The 17,393-nt window shown below is 44.3% G+C and overlaps 1 protein-coding gene across 1 annotated transcript in view; it reads left to right on the plus strand.

The window, feature by feature from the left end:
• The window catches only part of PAPPA (pappalysin 1), a gene marked incomplete at its 5' end in the record, with an annotated part of 243,324 nt that overhangs the window by 38,440 nt on the left and 187,491 nt on the right, over nt 1–17,393 (plus strand). Inside the window, one exon of the mRNA XM_040481178.1 lies at nt 14,968–15,113. Coding sequence (XP_040337112.1) covers nt 14,968–15,113 — 146 coding nt within the window. The remainder of the gene's footprint in view (nt 1–14,967; nt 15,114–17,393) is intronic.

A 17,393-nucleotide genomic window follows, 5' to 3' on the forward strand; every position in this document is an offset into this window, starting at 1 on the left:
CCTCCCCTCCCCTCCCCTCCCCTCCCCTTCCCTCCCTTTCCCTTCCCTTCCTTTCCCTTCCTTCCCTCCCTCATTTTTTTTCTTCTTTTCCTCTCCCAGTAAATATTTGTTGAATGCTCCCTCTGTGCCAGCCCAGTCCCTGCCTTTGGACCTCACCATCTAGTGGAAAAGACAGACAAGAAAGCATGCCATTGTAATCATGGGTGTGAACGAAGGATCCCCAGTGTCAGCCAGGAAGAGCAGTCTGTGTGAGCAGTAAAAATTTTTCTATTAGACCAACCATTTAGAAAAAGACATTCCATTGAACTTGGCCATTCTCTACAGTAGTGGAGACGAGCCAGGGAGGCAGAACTTCATCTGCAGCCATTAGAGATGTCTCCTAACAAGTTAGAATGCACTTCACATGCCTTCTTATAGCTAAACTGGAAAACCTGGATACTAAGGGAAACCCCTACTATCAGGAACCCCAGGGGCAATTGACACTTTGGGCTGCATGCACCCCACCGGGAGAGTATATTGCCACAAGCCTGCTGAGTTTCTATTTGGACCCTGTAAACTGCAAGCTATATAGCACAGTTAGGTGAACTTGACCTTTGTCTGTGAATATCGATTCATATGCAATAGGACAAATAGAAAAAGACTTCCCTTGCACACTGTTGGCTCATAGGGAAACATTTTTGTTGCCTCCCCCTTATTGTTATTTTTAATGGAACAAGGGCATTCCCCTGGGGCCATGTTATTTTTTTTGGATATGAGCTGACATTGCTAGAAATCTTTGGAATGGACTGTAGTAAGCCTTGAGGCAGGCTCTTCAACCCCTCTGCTGGCACTATAGTTCTCACTGTCTTCCCCCACCCCTTGTCAGAGACCATTAAATGATTTGCCCTCATATGTTGGGGTCTCTTACCTCTTTTCTGGGATGATCTCATGGAACATACACTTCCTTCTCTCAGGTTCTCCCCAAATCTGGAAAAGTTGCATGGAATCAGAGATTCTCTGAGCTAAAAGGAGCAGTGGTAAGGTTCAGCCTTCTCTTGCTATAGATGAGGAGGCCAAGCTCCCAAGTGGGGCCAGCACTGACCCAGGCCTCCCAGTGAAAGTGAGGCCAACCTGAGAGCAAGATCCAGGGTCTCATCTCTTTATCCCAGGGCATTTCCATCCTCCTACATTACCATGGTATCTTAGAAGCTGGGGATTCGAAACTTGGAAAAGTTCTCTTTAGCATGGTCATGTTCATCCCCGTCATCCGTATTTTGCTAAGATGCTTTAATATCGAGGGCACTGCAGTAATGCCCTAGAGATCCAATGTGTAACCTGTGTCCTGAAGGTGCTTATATTCTGTGGTTTTATGACATTTTGTTACAGTCATTCAAGAGATGGCAAGAAGGTGGATGATTAATTTACCAGCGAACCACACAGACGATAAGGCTTGCATGAACTCTGAGAAAAGGCAGGATCCCTGTGGTTTGGAGAAGTTAGAAAAGGTTTTCTGGTAGAGGAGGTCTACAAACAGACCTCCAGAATTAACAGACTTTGTAATGACAGAAAAGAACAAAGAGATTGAGGTGGGAAGGTGATGGGAAGGTTTAAGGAAGAGGTGACTCTACTTGGAATTTCATGCAGTTCAATGTCATGATTTGTTCTTCCGGCCCTAGAGCTCTAAGAATCAGACTAATGTAGAATGAAAATAGCATTCCGGGGAAATAGATTCTAGCCCTGGCCCAGCAGTGTCTTAGCTATGCAATCTTGGGCAAGTCTCATAATCTCCTTGAGCCTCTGTTTCCACATCTATGGAAAGGGAATGATAATAATATCTGACCGCCTGGATCATGTGATTGCCTTGAGGGTCACATAAAATAATATCCAAGCAAGAGTTCTGGGAAGAGTTAACCAGCACGCAGATGAAAGAGGGCTTTGTTATTTGTTCAGTAACTTTGTTCATTCTTTTCCAGTAATCGTGTAAGAGAAATTGCTTGGAATTTTATAATCAGAATATCAGCGTTTATTTAATGTGACTAATATTCATTAAAGCAATAACAGGAGTCAGGCCTGGTATGGTGGAAAAGTGATATGTGTTGGAGACTGACCAGGGTTTGTATCCTGGTTCCACTCTTCATTAACTGTCTGACCTTGGCTTGTTTCTCAATAAGAGTTGCTGGTTTCTCATCTGTGAAAATTGGGTGAGAACAGCACTCCAACAGGACATCAAGAAACTTACATGGAGTCATCTGTATGAAATGCCTGGTAGATTGTGTGGCACACAGTAGGTGCAAAAAATTCTCTCCCTTCTCATGTGCACACACAGACTCCTCTTCGCATTGTTTGATGGAGACTGACTTTCCACAGGCTCATAAAAAAAAGGCCTGGATGAAACTGCCGGACGCACATTGAGGGCATTTACACAGATTACTTTGATTCTTAAAATACTAATTTTTTTTTTTTTAGTACTGGCCACAGAATTGGTATTTTTAAATAAAGACCATGTAACATACCAAACTTCTTGAGCTTGCACACTAATTTATTTTTGAAACAACCCAAATGTCTCACCATGTTAGAGGATATGTTTCCACATGGAATGACCCCAGGCATTGTTGGGATTGGTTACAATGGGTGATGTACCCCTTTGATTGAGGTTCCAAGAGTTTTTGACCATCTCCAGCCCACATGCCTGCTTGGGTGTAGATGCAGGAACATGCACACACATTCAGGCCACGTGGACACATATGGTCCCATTCTCTCAGCTTTGGTCCAAGTTCTCTTCATGCTTTTCATCTAAGCAAAGTCTGCCTTTACTCACGTCCCATCTGTGACTCTGTGCACAGGTGAATTTGTTCTTTGAGAGCAGGAGAGAGGGGCAAATGGAGTGAAGAGAACTGCTTGTGACCCCTCCACAGGATGTTAAGAAGGAACTCAGGGGGCACCTGGGTGGCTCAGTTGGTTAAGAATCTGACTCTTGATTTTGGCTCAGGGCATGATCTCATGGTTAGTGTGTTTGAGCCCCATGTTAGGCTCTTTGCTGACAGAGCAGAGCCTGCTTGGAATTCTTTCTCTCTCCCTCTGTCTCTTCCCCTCCCCATGTTCCATCTCTCTCTCAAAATAAATAAACATTAAAAAATTTTTAAAAAGAAGAAGAAGGGGCTCAAAACAGGGACCAGTGAGTAGCTGTGTGGGGTCAGTATAGCCTCGTAAATAAATAAGAATATGAGTTTTGGAGACTGAGCATACTTGAAATCAAGCCACTTAACGTCTCTGTGACCTTGAACAAGTCTCTAGCTTTTATCAAAGCCTCAGATACCTCCTCTGTAAAGTCGGTGATGAAAGTACCACAGTCTATGGCATTGAGTGGTTCAGAGGATTCAGTGACATGATATAGGGGTCAACCCTTACAACAGCGCCCGCCACTTACTGAGCACTCAAAATAACAGTGGTGGTTGTTTGGGGGATTTTCTGTCTCTGGAGAATCTTCTGACCTTCCTACACACATATTCCCTAATTCCCAGCCCCCTCTGGATCCTGAGTCTTTCCTTTGGGCTGGAGTGGGGGTCCAACACAAACTAATCCCACTCTTCTACCAAAGGCCCTTTTACTTTGGCTCCTGTAGGTTCCATATTTAATAGATTTTCTTTACTCCAAAAACCCTGCACATATTAAATGATAACGTATTCCTTGTCCCAGGCAGCACACCGCAGTAAGTTTAGGCATCTCCAGCGTAAAGCAGAGGCACATCTGGGATTCCAGGATGGGATTCACTCTGTGGTTCTCGCACATGCTAGGGAAGGAGCTGGAAGTCAAGAGGGCTCCCCTAAGGTGCTCAGGACCTCACCGAGCCACATAAGACGCAGCACTAGGTGTCGGCTGGCCCCCTGCTCTTACCACAGCAGGACCTCTGTCAAGTTTACAGGTGAAAGTTGGAGATGCTTCTGTGTCACCCCTTTTCCTAGATGTGTATTTCCATTTCCAGCTCCCTGGACAGACAACAGCGCTTGATAACCTCTTGAGGGCCCCAGTGGGAGGCAGCTGGGGTTTTTCCACCCTGGGTGTCCATCCACTGGTGACACTGACCACTCATGACAGCCTCTGCTTGGCCAGACGTCATTCCACGGGGGGAAACAAAGTGGTGGGGGTGTGAGAGAGGGTGGAATGGACAGACACCAGGACATTTTGCTTTAGTGAAATGCATTTCCTTAACTGACCACAGCTCGGCTTGTACCTGCAAGCTCACAGCTGGCCGATTTTCCACCTTCCCGAAAGAGGACTTCCACACCCCCACTCTTGCTTTCTGGAAACACAAAACTAGTGTGTGTACAGCCGTGCCTTTTGCTCACAGTTTGTTTACCCAAGTCCAACAGGCTCCCGTTTTCCTGTTTTGTTTTGTTTTGTTTTGTTTTGTTATGTTTTGTTTTGTTTTAAGAGGCATGTTTTCTTGTGTCCTTTCCTCTGTGTCTTTCTTTCTCTCTTTCTTTCTTTCTTTCTTTCTTTCTTTCTTTCTTTCTTTCTTTCTTTCTTTCTTTCTTTCTTTCCTTTTCCATGTGCTAAGTTGTTTTGGTGATCTGGTGGTGAAGGGCAGAGGGTAAGGAGAATATTGTCTCCATTTCAGGTGTCTGGTGTAGGTGATTCTAGCCCTTTTTGAGTTCAGACAGACAGCACACCTCTTAGCCTTGAGCCTGAATCCTGACTCCCAAACTATTTTTGTGGCCACGGAAGACAACAGTGAGTGTCTAGGATGCCACACAAGTATGGACTATCTCAGGATCTTACAGAGTGTGGAAGAGAGACATGAGAGAGAGAGAGGTCTTTCCCACAGGGTTCATGGTAGAAAAACACAGTTTGCCCTGTGGGTTGGCAAAACGGGAGGAAGGAAGTGACGAGATATTTCCAGTAACTTCTTTGCCAGCATAGAGTAAGTCACTTCTTTTATTTTACATTTTTCTTCTGTAAAATGGGAGGATTTGGGTAGGATTTTTCTAAGATCTTTTCCTTTCATACATTTTCAAATCAGACGTTGTAATCCAATTCCGAGGCCTGTGGGGACTGGAGCTGTACTATAATTCAGGAGCTTGGTATCAGGAAGGTATGAGCAAGGCCATGAGTTGACACTGGGGACAGTCCCTGCTTTCAAAGTATTTACTGGCCCCTCTGACCAATTGAGTCCAACGTGTTCAGCATAGCAATGAAGGAAGTTTTCCTCTTTGACAAGTTAAAAGAACGTGACTCCCATTATCCAGGTCCCTGTGACAGCCTGATGGTGGCACCCTAACTAGGGCAGTCTGCATGTCTGCCATTTTATTTTCCCTTAGGCCCTGAATGTGGCATCCTCTTTCCAAAAATCCATTTGAATTTAATTCTACTTTTGATAGCCTGACATACAATGTCATGGTCTTCATTATTTCACATACTTAAAATTTTTGATTTTCACATGACCCTCTGACCCTTTGAGAGACCCACATTTGGGGATGCTACTAGACTTGTTCAAGCCATCCAGAGAGATCTACATCTACTGTAATGACTGTGTAGTTGTGTCTTTAGATGATTCTGCTATTTGCTATTAGGAGATTTGTATGGGGCTACAGTTCAAACTAAAATCTAGAAGTTGCCATATTGACACGTGTCAGTGATGATATTGTAATTCTTGCTCTAGCCTTCCCAAACATCATATCGTTCAGTCAGTCGTCACATAAGTTATATGGCTTACGAGACTCCACATTAGAGCCAAACTACATAGTCCACTGAACTATCACCTGTATCCAGAACATGGTGGCTGCCCCAACTTATGAAAAAGAGGTGATTTTGCTTTATTTAATTGTGTGTCAAGTGGAAGACAGACCACAGGGCTTCTGGGGAGCTGTGTGTATTCTGCTTAATGTGGTCAGTTCTATTATTTATCAGTTGTGGTTTTGATCCTCCAAGAAGAAAGGGAGGTTGCAGGAAGAGCTAGCGTGTGGGCCCTAGAACTGCACACTTCTGTTGTGAAACCAGTAGTTTGACGTGGTACTTTTGAACACACCATCACACATCAATTGTTACTTCTCCTTACTTTTCAGGGTATATTCTTCATGCTTATTGGCTTTCCGAAAATAAGTAAACTCTGAGAATATGGGACTATCAAAGCAGAAATTCAGAACCCCAAGGAAAGATCTCAGTGAAGTAACTGTTCCTTTAACAATGTGTGTGTGTGTGTGTGTGTGTGTGTGTGTGTGTGTGTGTGTGCGCGCGCTCACGCGCACATGCATGTGTGTGTGCCTGTGATGTGCAAGGCACAGTGCTAGGTGCTGGAGGTATGGCAATGATAATTTCACAAGATAGGTGTGATTCTTCCCTCATGGAATTTCCTGCAGGTAGGTATGTAGCTAGTTGGATAAATGCTTTAAAGAGGAGTCCGAGGTCTGGGGGTGCTCAGAGGATGGATACTTGACTCATCAGGGGTCAGAGACCCTTCTAGGCTGAGTCCTGAAGAATGAGTCATGCTAGCCAAGGGAGTGTAGCTGAGCTTGCCAGGATCCAGGCATCCTGACTCTTTGTCTTCTGCCCCAGCAGTCTCTAAAAGCCATTTTATAAAAAGGCTAGTGAGAGGAAAAAAGAAAAAAAGGAGCTGAGTAGATCCTGGTGGAAAGGTATTCATTTTTCGGCACACCTGGGTCGCTCAGTCGGTCGAGCGACCGACTCTTGATTTTGGCTCAGGTCATGATCTCATGGTTCTTGAGATCAAGCCCCTCTTTGGGCTCTGCACTGGTGTCATGGAGCCTGCTTGGGATTCTCTCTCCCTCTCTCTCTCTGCCCCTCCCCTGCTCATGCTCTCTCTCTCTCTTTGTCTCAAAATAAACAAAAATAAAAAAAAACATTATATATATATACACATACATACATACGTACATACATATATATACACACACACACATACATACATACCCAGTGATGTCTTATCCACCTTCAGCTTGGAAATTGTCATTGCTCTTTGCTTCTCTCCTGTTCAGTACCCTCTCTATGCTAATACATATCATAAGAGAAGGTAAGACACTAATGATGAGGGATGTGGTCTGCAGTATCCAACACATGACCAGTCAGAGCTCACTTCCCACACCTGTGACCAGGTGGAGAGACCTTGGAAAAACGGCATCACCTCACCGAGTCTTGGTTTCTTCCCCCTATAAACTGGGGATACTCATACTTGTATAGCACATTGGGTTTTATTGTAAGGCTTCAAAGAGATAATTTTGAAAAATGCTTCAACAGTGCCAGTGAGTAGTAAACTCCCCCAAATGGTAGGTCGTATTAGTATCATCACATTATGTTGTGATCATCTGATTATTTGTCTCACTTCCTTCATAAAACTGCTAACTCTTTCATAGTGAAAAATGTTTCTCTTTCATATTTGTATGCCGAGTTTCTAGCTTAAGGCATGGTTATAATAGAATCTCTGTAAGTATTAGTGAACAAAAGAGGAACAGAAGGAATGAATGATTTGCAGAGAGGAGGGAAAAAAGGAAAATGAAGCAGGCAGGGAGGGAAGGGGAGGAGGTTATGAAAGAATGATCGATTTTTCAATTGCTCTTTGATTGGTGCTGTTACATTTTTCTTAGATTGTGTGTCAGGCTTCTTTACAAGAGCTATTATTTTGGAAACCAATCATTCAGGATTCCGAGAATTTAATAAACTCTCCAAGCACTTTTTTTTTTTTCCCTGTGCCTCCTCTTACAGACAAGAGAGGCAGATTTAGACATTTCTGACAATAAAACTAAGCAAGAGAATAAAGTCCAGATCGTTAGGACCCTTGGGATCAAAACATAGAATCCAGGTTTCAGAACTGGCCACAGCTTGGAGAACGCTTGTTAATTGCAACAAGGCTATGGATGCAATAAACATTCTGAGGTTTATCTTGCTTTAATGACTTGTCTTGAGTGGCTTTGATCTTTATATTTGATAATCATTTTCAAATGGTCTAGTGTGTTCTGAAATTGGAGTAGTGGTTCAGGGACTTGAGATCCTCCTCGGGAATGACAGGCTACAATCAGCATTTGCAAATAGGCAGTGCTATAGGACTTGCTTTGTTAGTTGTAGAAACAGGTCAACCACCTGTGGAGGAGACAAACACCCTGGTCCAGTGATGAGAGCAGGTTCTCTGATGAGAAAAATACTGTGAACATTCAGAGCTAAGGCCAGTTTCCTACAGCTGCATGAGCAAGCTAAAAAGAGAGTCGTGTCTCTTGGGCGCCTCTCATGAGGTAGACATAGTTCTAGGCACTTTCTCATGTGTTACCTCCTTGAATTTTTATAGTCCTGTCTAGCTTGAATTTTATAATCCCCATTTTACAGGTGAGGAAATTGAGGTTCAGAGAGATCAAGTCACTTCATTAAGGTCACAGGGACACTTCTTGGCAGAAGAGGTAAGATGTGAACCCTAGAATGTCTCTCTCTCTCTCTCTCTCTCTCTCAAGATGAGGCTTCCCCCCCCCCCCAAAAAAAAGTTGTAAAGCCAGTGATTACAACAATGAAGTATTTCTTGGTGTGGTAATGCCAGAAGAAAATCGTGAATGCAACAATGTGTATCATGAATTTTGGTGTACTTGTACCCCATTTTCACATCGTTGAATGAAAAATAGACCTCAGTCCAGAACAGTTCTGTCTAGAACTGTATTTAAGAATATTTAATTATGAAAGTAAGTAGCAGTGATTCTCACTACATAAGACAGTCCTTCCTATAAACTATAAGTAGAGTAAGGTTCTGAGGCACTCCATTTAAATGTTATGTTGTCATATTTAAAAATTCCTTTAAAAAGAGATGTGCTTGTTTCTATGGTACTCTCCTGCCTTTTCCTTCAACCTGAAAAAACTGTCACCAGCCTCTAGCTTACAGGGGGCATACTCACAGCCAGGTGCATCTCAGACAAATCCTCCCGAAGCTGAGGGCATCAGCAGTTGGCCAGTACCACTCCCATGACCTGGCTACACCTATCAGGAGCCCAGGGAACAGAATGGGGGCAGGACACTTCTCAAAAATCTCCTCACCTAGCACTTCGACAGTGGGGAAGTCAGTTGGCTTTCAGTGGGAATAGAAACAAATCCTGGTCAGTCTCGATCTGGGCTCACTGTGAGAGGTGCCTTTGACCAACCATCTTTAGAATGGGAGAGCCAGTGTATTCTGTTTCTAGAGCTGGAAAAACCCAAGCTTTCCATAATTTCACTGAAGGGATCTGTTGTTGTTGTTCTGCATTTTGAATATGCTTCCCTTTTGCTTCCCTTTCAGTAAAACAGGCCCTGACAACCCTCTCATTGAGATTATTACAGAGTTGTACCATCTCAGGCCAGTGCATTTAGGAAATATGTTATTGGCACTCACCAGCGAGTGAGATGCATAAAGAAAATATTCTAATGACAGTTGAGTTGAGGGAGCTTTGATCTCCCTCCAGAATTGCTCTCATGACTTTGAAATGCAGTTCTGGCAGAGGGGTAAAGTCTGGGCGCCTTGGCACTCTGAGCTGGGCCCCCCCTGAAACTGACATTCCAGGGGACCCACAACCTCTAGAGCAGGATCCAGGGGTATGGGTTGTGCAGGAAGCGAAGAGACACCAAGTCACCTCTCTAGAGAGGCAGCTTGGGGTGAGGGTCTGAGTTAGGAAGGGCTTTCCAATTTAGCCCACCACTTCCCAAACTCTGTTGGTTGTGATGCTAATTTGATTGTTGGCCGCGGTAGAGGTTAGGGTGGGGAGAAAGGATTATGGTCACACATGTTCCGGAACACTCATACACTATCTGCTCTGCTTCCATTTTGTGTATTAAAGGCTCTGATAATTCTTGCCATTAAAAAAACATACGTGTTGGACATTGTTTAACACAGCATGTCCTAAACCCATTTGAATCAAAAAACTTCCTTTAAATATGCATCTGCTTCTTGCAGATTTAGCCCTCTTCCAGCTGTGATTTGGAAAACACCGATCGAATTCATAACCTCACCCAACAGATAGGGATTCTGAGCTGCAGACCAGGTAGCAGGGTGTAATGAGAGAGGCCAGAAACTCAAGCAATACAGGTTGTGTCTAGGGGTGCTCAGCTGAGGGGGAGCCCAGGGCTGCAGCCCCTCCCACTCTTGACTCTCTAAGCCACACACCCTCACAGGGAACTGTGTCCACCTGAATGAAGAGGTGATGCTACTAATTTGTGAACATGTGCTGCTACTCATAGGCCAGTGAACAGAAGTTTATTGTCAGGGCCTTCTGTGTCCCTTCTTCAATACCTCAGGCAAATCACTTCACTTCCCTGAGCCTGGACTTCCTCGTCTTGTGTTGAAATTCTGCAGTTAAGAGAGTGGTGCTCAATCACTGCTAATCCATGATTGTCTGTCTCTCTCTCTTGCTCGCTTGCTTGCTCATTCACTCATTCAAGTTTTAGGGAGCACAGAGAATTATAAAGACTTAGCCCCCACCTGCTTGAATCTCATAGTCTGATGGAGAAGACAGGTGCTCACAGAGAAGGTAACATAAAGCGGGGTGACAAGTACTAGAACCAGAAGGGGGAGGCTGTCAGGAGGGAGAAGTCATTTTGTAGCTAGAGGTGATCATTTTGGTGCTGCTCATAATTAACATGGTAAGAACAATAATGTAATGAACATAGACTATGCTAATTAACGAGTGCCAGCTACATGTCAGGCACTGAGTGAGGCACTTTCTCTGTGTGACCTCTAGACCCACCACCCCAGCCCGAGAGGTGGCTGTCATCATCCCATTTTACAGGTGATGGTGATCAGGAGTGGATGTACGCTGGACCTTGCAGGAAGATTTTAAATGTCAGAGATTAAGGAAGAAAGGTTTTGAGGTAGAGGAGGAAAACGAATGGACACGCATAGGAGTGGGCATAGCTGGGGAAACCCAGCAGTTCTAGGAGCGGGGAGACTATGAGAACTTGAGGTTGAGGTTGCTGAAAGAAGAAGAAGGTTGGATGGTGGGGATGAGACTCTGGAAGCTGAGACTCGGGGAACCATCCAGAGGCAGACTGTCAGTTTAGGTTTTTTTTTGTTGTTGTTGTTGTTGCCAGGAGGAGAAAATAGGAGACCAGGACCTAGAGGGGGGGTGTTTGCCCAGGCTGTGCTGAGCTCTCCCATTTAAACCTGTTGGTATGCTCAATGACATGCAGAGAGGTGAAGCAACTTGCCCATGGCCGTAGGTCTGTCCATCTAACCCTGAGTAGCACTGGCATGTAAATTAATAAACACACCAAGATTTGGATTTATATGGATTTTTTATGGATCATGGGCAATGATTTTTTTTTAATGCATTTGACCAATTTGCAAGGTAGACATAGGGCCAAGCGTTCCACAGTTGCAAAACAGAAAGCCAAGTGGCCCTGCACAAGTCCTTTTCCTTCCCCTCTTCACCCAACTCCCCAGAGTCTAATGGCCCCTCTCCATTTGACCTGCTCTGCTTTTCCCTCCATTCCCTGACAGGAGGGATTAGACATTCTCTTAAAGAGGTAGGGGAAGAGAAGGAAATACCCACATGGACTCCTATCCCCTGAGATTTTCCCTTGGATGATCCAGCTTGGCTCTGCATTTGTGGGAATACCTCAGCCAGCAGGAGGAAGGCTCTTAGCCACAGAGCTGCTTTCCTTTGGGTGGATCCCCCCAAAAGAGATGGAGAGGAGAGAGGCTGGGGCCGGGGAGCCAAGGCCCTGGATGGCTGCCATAGAGTCTTCCTCTTGGGGGAAATGGAGGCTCCTCAAAGTGTGAAAAAAAAAAAAAACACACCTCATGTACAAGCAAGGGAGAGGCTCCAACATCCCACATCTCTGCCTTGGGGCAGGACTAATACCACCCCCAGAAAAGATAGGCTTCTGTAATTACAACTGAATAAACAACCAATTAAAATGTCTCCCCTGCCCCACCTTACCCCATCTCTTCCCCTCTTGAAGCCTTCCCAGCCCAGAACAGCAGGGCAAAGAGGTGACTTTGTCTAATAACATCTGTGTCCTCTGCCTGAGAGAATGCTTGATGGAAATGGACAAATCAATTAGAAAATAATAAATAATGTGGAATGGGCTGATCCAAGAAAATCTCGGCTTCTCTTTTGTTTTCACTCGCCCACACATTGTTTCCCTTTTCACCGTGGCCCCGAGTGAGCCTGGAAATGAGGGTGAGCTCGTGGGAAGAATTGGACACTTTGAGATTTGTGCTTGGCTTCGTCACTATTTATGTGATCTCTGAACCCCTGTCCCTTCATCTCTAAGATGGGGGTAGATAATAGAAATAGCTAAACATTTATTGAGGTTTTCTACATGCCAGGTATTTTTCTAAGTCTTTTACGCTTTTCCTTTATGACAGCCTCAAATCCTCTGAGCAACTCAACGAAGGTAGGTGTTTTGTGTATACAGAAGCTGGGGCAAAAAATAATGAAGTAAATTGCCCTGCGTGATCCAAACATCAGATCCATCAGTGGAAGAGCTGGATTCAAACCCAGGACTCTGGCTTGAGAACAAGTCATCATACCCACTGGGCTGCATGGCTTTGAATACTGCAGACATGGAATAGAAGGTGTTGTCCAGCATAGGGGCTGGTGGACAGCAAGTGCTTAATAAATGTTGGTTTTCTCTTTCCTCTTTCTTTCTCTGGTCACAGAATAGACTGACTGAAACTCCTTAGAAGGCTTCCAGTCTAAGAAGGTGAAGGTAGGATTTTCAGGTTGAGGAGGCATGGCAGCAATATTTCAGGTCAATATCTAAGCATATGGCTATCCTGGAGACTGGTCAAATCAACCCAGACATACCTATGACCTTTCCTGCTCCTGTCTGTATCGCCAACTTATGTTCACCTTATTTTGAAAAGCCAGAAAAAATTATGGTCACATGATCACTGGGCTCTTGGTGATGTGGGGGACCAGAGGGCTCTCTAGGTCTCAGATATGTCTGTTCTCATTGGAGTAGAGGAATGGGTTTGTGACCCATAGGAATGCTCTGTGAAGCACTAAGATAGCTGCTGCTAATCCAGTGTATTAGCAAAGAAATAGGCCTTCTAGGAAGGAAACTGGGGCCTAAGTATTTTAGCTTTTTTCTTTCCCAGTGTAAATTGAACCCCATCAACATCAACTGAGTGCTGACCCGTGGCAAGCCCCATGCTGAGAACGGGGTAAACAAAAATGGATAAGGCATGTTCCCCACCCCAGGGAGCCACAGATGGTGGTGGATATAGACAGGTGGAGTGATGATTTGGAATAGTGTGAATGTGTGGATGAGTGCAGAGATGTCAAAGGAGGAGGTGTGATGGGAATCAAAGAAGACTTCCTTGAGGAGGGGCACCAGAATGGGCTTTGGATGTGTTTATCAGGGGACGAGATGGGGAACCGAGTCCCTGACAGAAAGAACAAACAAGTGAAGGCATCATGGATGATGCGTCATGGTAGGCGCCCCCAACCCACACTGGGGAATTCGAAAGAGGGAGCAGAGAGAGCTGAGGCTATAGAAGGAGGCAGTATCTTGGAGGCTGTGCTGGGGATCTTGGGCTTACTCTTGCACATACAGGAGGCTCTTCTGTGACTCCAGGAGGGGAAAAGAGAGGGAACTGTCATAAAACTATTCTACCAGCCAGGATCTGGGCCAACCTGTCAAGGACAGATAGCATTATGAAAAAGGTAAACACTTTCAACTCGCTGTGCAACCTTAGCAAGCTCTGAAGGTTCTTTATGTCTCTTTTCCCTCCTCTGGAATATGGGCATAATGATACTACCTACCTCAGTCTTATTAAGAAGATGAAAGGAGATAATCCATGTAAAGTCTGACCACCTAGAAGAGCCCATCAAACACTAAATATCATTATTCATAGACTTTATCTCACCTCCTACATCAAGCTGCCTGCTTGTTTATGTATATTTTTGTTCAGTGATTCATTGGTTCATTTCCAGCCTTACTCAAGAAATGATTATCAGCTGCTCATAAGGATACATGACAGCAGACATAAAATGGGGGCTGAAAGACTCAGGAGAAAGCAGCAAGATGCCTCTGTTGATTTAGAAAATGATCCGTTGAGTAATGTGCCTGTGACTGATGGAAAGCATTAGTGTCTCTGTGGTGATAGGAGAGCCAGACTCTATGAATGAGGAGTTCTTATTTATTGAGCACCTAGGATATGCCAGCCTCTTTTCAAAGACCACCTCTTCCGCTCGCCAACATGTGTTCATTGTATGTATTAAAGAGCTAATGATGATAATGGGGAGTTAGTTCACTTTCCTGATATGCCAGTCTACAACGGCAGCCATTCCAAATGCAATATCCCTAAGTCCATCTTACAGACTAACAAATAAAGGCATACAGAATGTAGAATCATCTGGTGGGGGGAGGGGGCGGGCAGCATGATGACCAGTGACAAGAGCATAAGTTTCCAGGGTAGACAGAATTGGCCTTGAAACCCATTTCTGTAACTTTGGGCAACCTGTGTAATCACATTTGGACCATGTGTTCCTTATCTTGAAAAGGAAGCAATAACACCTCTTTGCAAGGTTGGTGTGCAGATAAAAGCAGGCCTCCTAGTATAGTCTGTGTTTGCCAAATAAATGGTTTGACGTTCATAGTGAATGAGTTAAATAGAAAAGAAGCCAAGACTAGAATACATGTTGCCTTTTCCATGGTCTATGTCTTTGATTTACATCCACATTTATGTGGCCCTGTCACCAGTCAAGATAGCAGAGCCCTGAAGAGCAAAGATAGAGATTTTAGGTAAATCTTGTTTCTAAAGAGAACTCTGCTATTTATAAGCTGAGCAAACTTCTCAAATCTCTTAAACTCACAAGGACTTAATTTTCTCAGCTGTAAAATGGGATCATCTCACTTACCTTATAACATCGTTGGGGGGAAGTCACGGAGGTAATGTTTATCAAGTGTTTAACGAAGTGCCTGGCACATAGTAGCTCTTAATTACTTGGGGAATAGCTGTTATTTGAAGAGTACCTTTTTTGGATGGTGATGACAGCTAAGGTTCTTTTTCTATTACAGAGCATACTTGGATGTTAATGAACTGAAGAACATTCTTAGACTGGATGGATCAACACACCTTAATATCTTCTTTGCAAACTCCTCGGAGGAGGAATTGGCAGGAGTAGCAACTTGGCCATGGGACAAGGAGGCCCTAATGCACTTAGGTGAGAATTAGAAACTTCTTCAGGAGGAAATTGGATTAGCGCAGGAATAAATTTAGTGGCAATGATAATGATGATGATGAGCATGACTAGGATGATGGTGGTGGTGGTAATGATGACGAGTAATCTATTAATCGCTTTCTAGTATACCGAACTCTCTAGCATTTCTTATCTCATTTCAACTGCCGAGCATTGCTCTGAAGAAAATAACATGGTACTATTAGCCCTGTTGTACCAATGGGGAAACTTAGATCCACAGAAGGAGTAGAGCTTATCGAAGGTCACATGCAAGTCCATGGCAGAGCCACATTTGGAATTCAAGTTTCCAACTCTGTCCTTTGATTGCTTTCTTTACACACCCCTTACCTCTTAGTGCATACAAATATCCTCTCAGCCTGGTAATCACTTTGTGCTGACACAACTAAGTCATGAGTTGGCTTGAGAGATACCAAAGAGACCAAAGAAAGTGAGTTATTCCTCTATGTTCCACTAACACTACCAGAAACTCTTCTTACACTCAAACTGTGCTGTGTGCTGTGTGTGAACACAGGCCAATTACCGAAAGTCAGAAAAGACCCTGGTTTCTGAATCAGGCCCTATAAACAAACATTGTAGTTCTTTAATTTTGGTTTTTTCATGCTGCCTTCTAGTACATGTCTATATGTACACATGCATTTTTTTAACTTACGCATCTTTGAAATCACAGCATAGATAGAATTTTATGTTCTCTCTCTCTTTTTTTTTTTTTAATTTTTTTTTTCAACGTTTTTATTTTTATTTTTGGGACAGAGAGAGACAGAGCATGAATGGGGGAGGGGCAGAGAGAGAGGGAGACACAGAATCGGAAACAGGCTCCAGGCTCCGAGCCATCAGCCCAGAGCCCGACGCGGGGCTCGAACTCACGGACCGCGAGATCGTGACCTGGCTGAAGTCGGACGCTTAACCGACTGCGCCACCCAGGCGCCCCTCTTTTTTTTTACTTAATGTTATGCTCCCTACATGTTTCCACATGGTAGCATTCTTCCTAATCACTTCTGCTCCATCCTTTTTTCACTTAACATCACAAGACAAAAGCATCCTTCCAGGTAATTTCCGTCTCTCTAAAGGAGACGTTTTTCATTACCACATAATATTCCATTGAGTTTACTCAGCCATTTTCCCCTTGATTCAATGATCCCATTCTTTGCAGCCCTGGATAATGATGCCTCCCTCAGCGAGCGTCTTCATCTGGGAAGGTTAGGGCTCAGCAGAGTGACCATGCTGGGTGTTCTCCAAGGCCCTGACTACTGTCCCAGTAATACGCCCAGAGTCTAGTCTCTGCTTTCAATCTGCAGAATCTTGAAAATGAGGGAGTGTGCAGCTTCACATGATGAAGACTTCAAACTTTACACTTAGTTCCCTCTAGACTGCTCTTATTCCCCACTTACTTTTAAGGGAATGAAACCTATCCTGTGTGTGTGTGTGTGTGTGTGTGTGTGTGTGTGTGTGTGTGCGCGCGCGCGCGTACACTCATGCACGTGCATGCATGTATGGAAGTGTGCTGTTGCATAAAGAGAGATAGAGACAAAGATAAATATGTATTGGTTCCCATCTGGGGGGATTTTAGCCCCTAGGAGATATCTGGCCATGTCCAGATATTTTTGGCTGTTACAAATGGGGGGATGCTACTGGCATCTAGTGGGTAGAGGACAGCGATGCTGCGAAATGTATAGATTTAGCCAGAAAGAATTAACCAGTCCAAAATGTCAGTCATGCTGAGGCAGAGGAACCCTGAGCTAGATGATGATTGGGTGGAATAGACAGGGAGACAGGCAGACAGAGGCTGGGCAGAAAAGAGTGTGCAGCTTAGGCACACTTCAGGGTAGATGATCCGTTTCCATCGCGTGCCTCATACGATGTATGGGAATCCTGCTGGCCCAGAGCAATACACATGGTTGTTCTCGGCTATGATTCCACTTGGCAGTATGGCCTTAGGCAAGTCTCTTTCCTTCCTCAAGTCCCAGTTTGCTCAGATTTTAAATGAACGGGTTAGGCTAGATGGTCTCCAGGGACAGTTCTCAGCGCTGAAATGCCATCCTATTGGAAAAGCAGCTGAAAGTCTCTTCATCGGTGTCTTAGAGGGGTTGAACAGCAGGCTTCTAAGTTAGAGAAAAATACTCCTGATGATTCTGTGAATTTCAGAGGCTGGCTCAGGACCAGAAATACAGAAGGCTATAAATCCATAGCATGTTATAGTATTTCAGGATGATGTCAGGCTCAAGCTATTTCACCTTTTAAGAGAGG

Source organism: Herpailurus yagouaroundi, unplaced genomic scaffold (genome assembly GCF_014898765.1).
Source record: "Herpailurus yagouaroundi ecotype Mexico unplaced genomic scaffold, PumYag 160, whole genome shotgun sequence".
Lineage (NCBI taxonomy): Eukaryota > Metazoa > Chordata > Mammalia > Carnivora > Felidae > Herpailurus > Herpailurus yagouaroundi.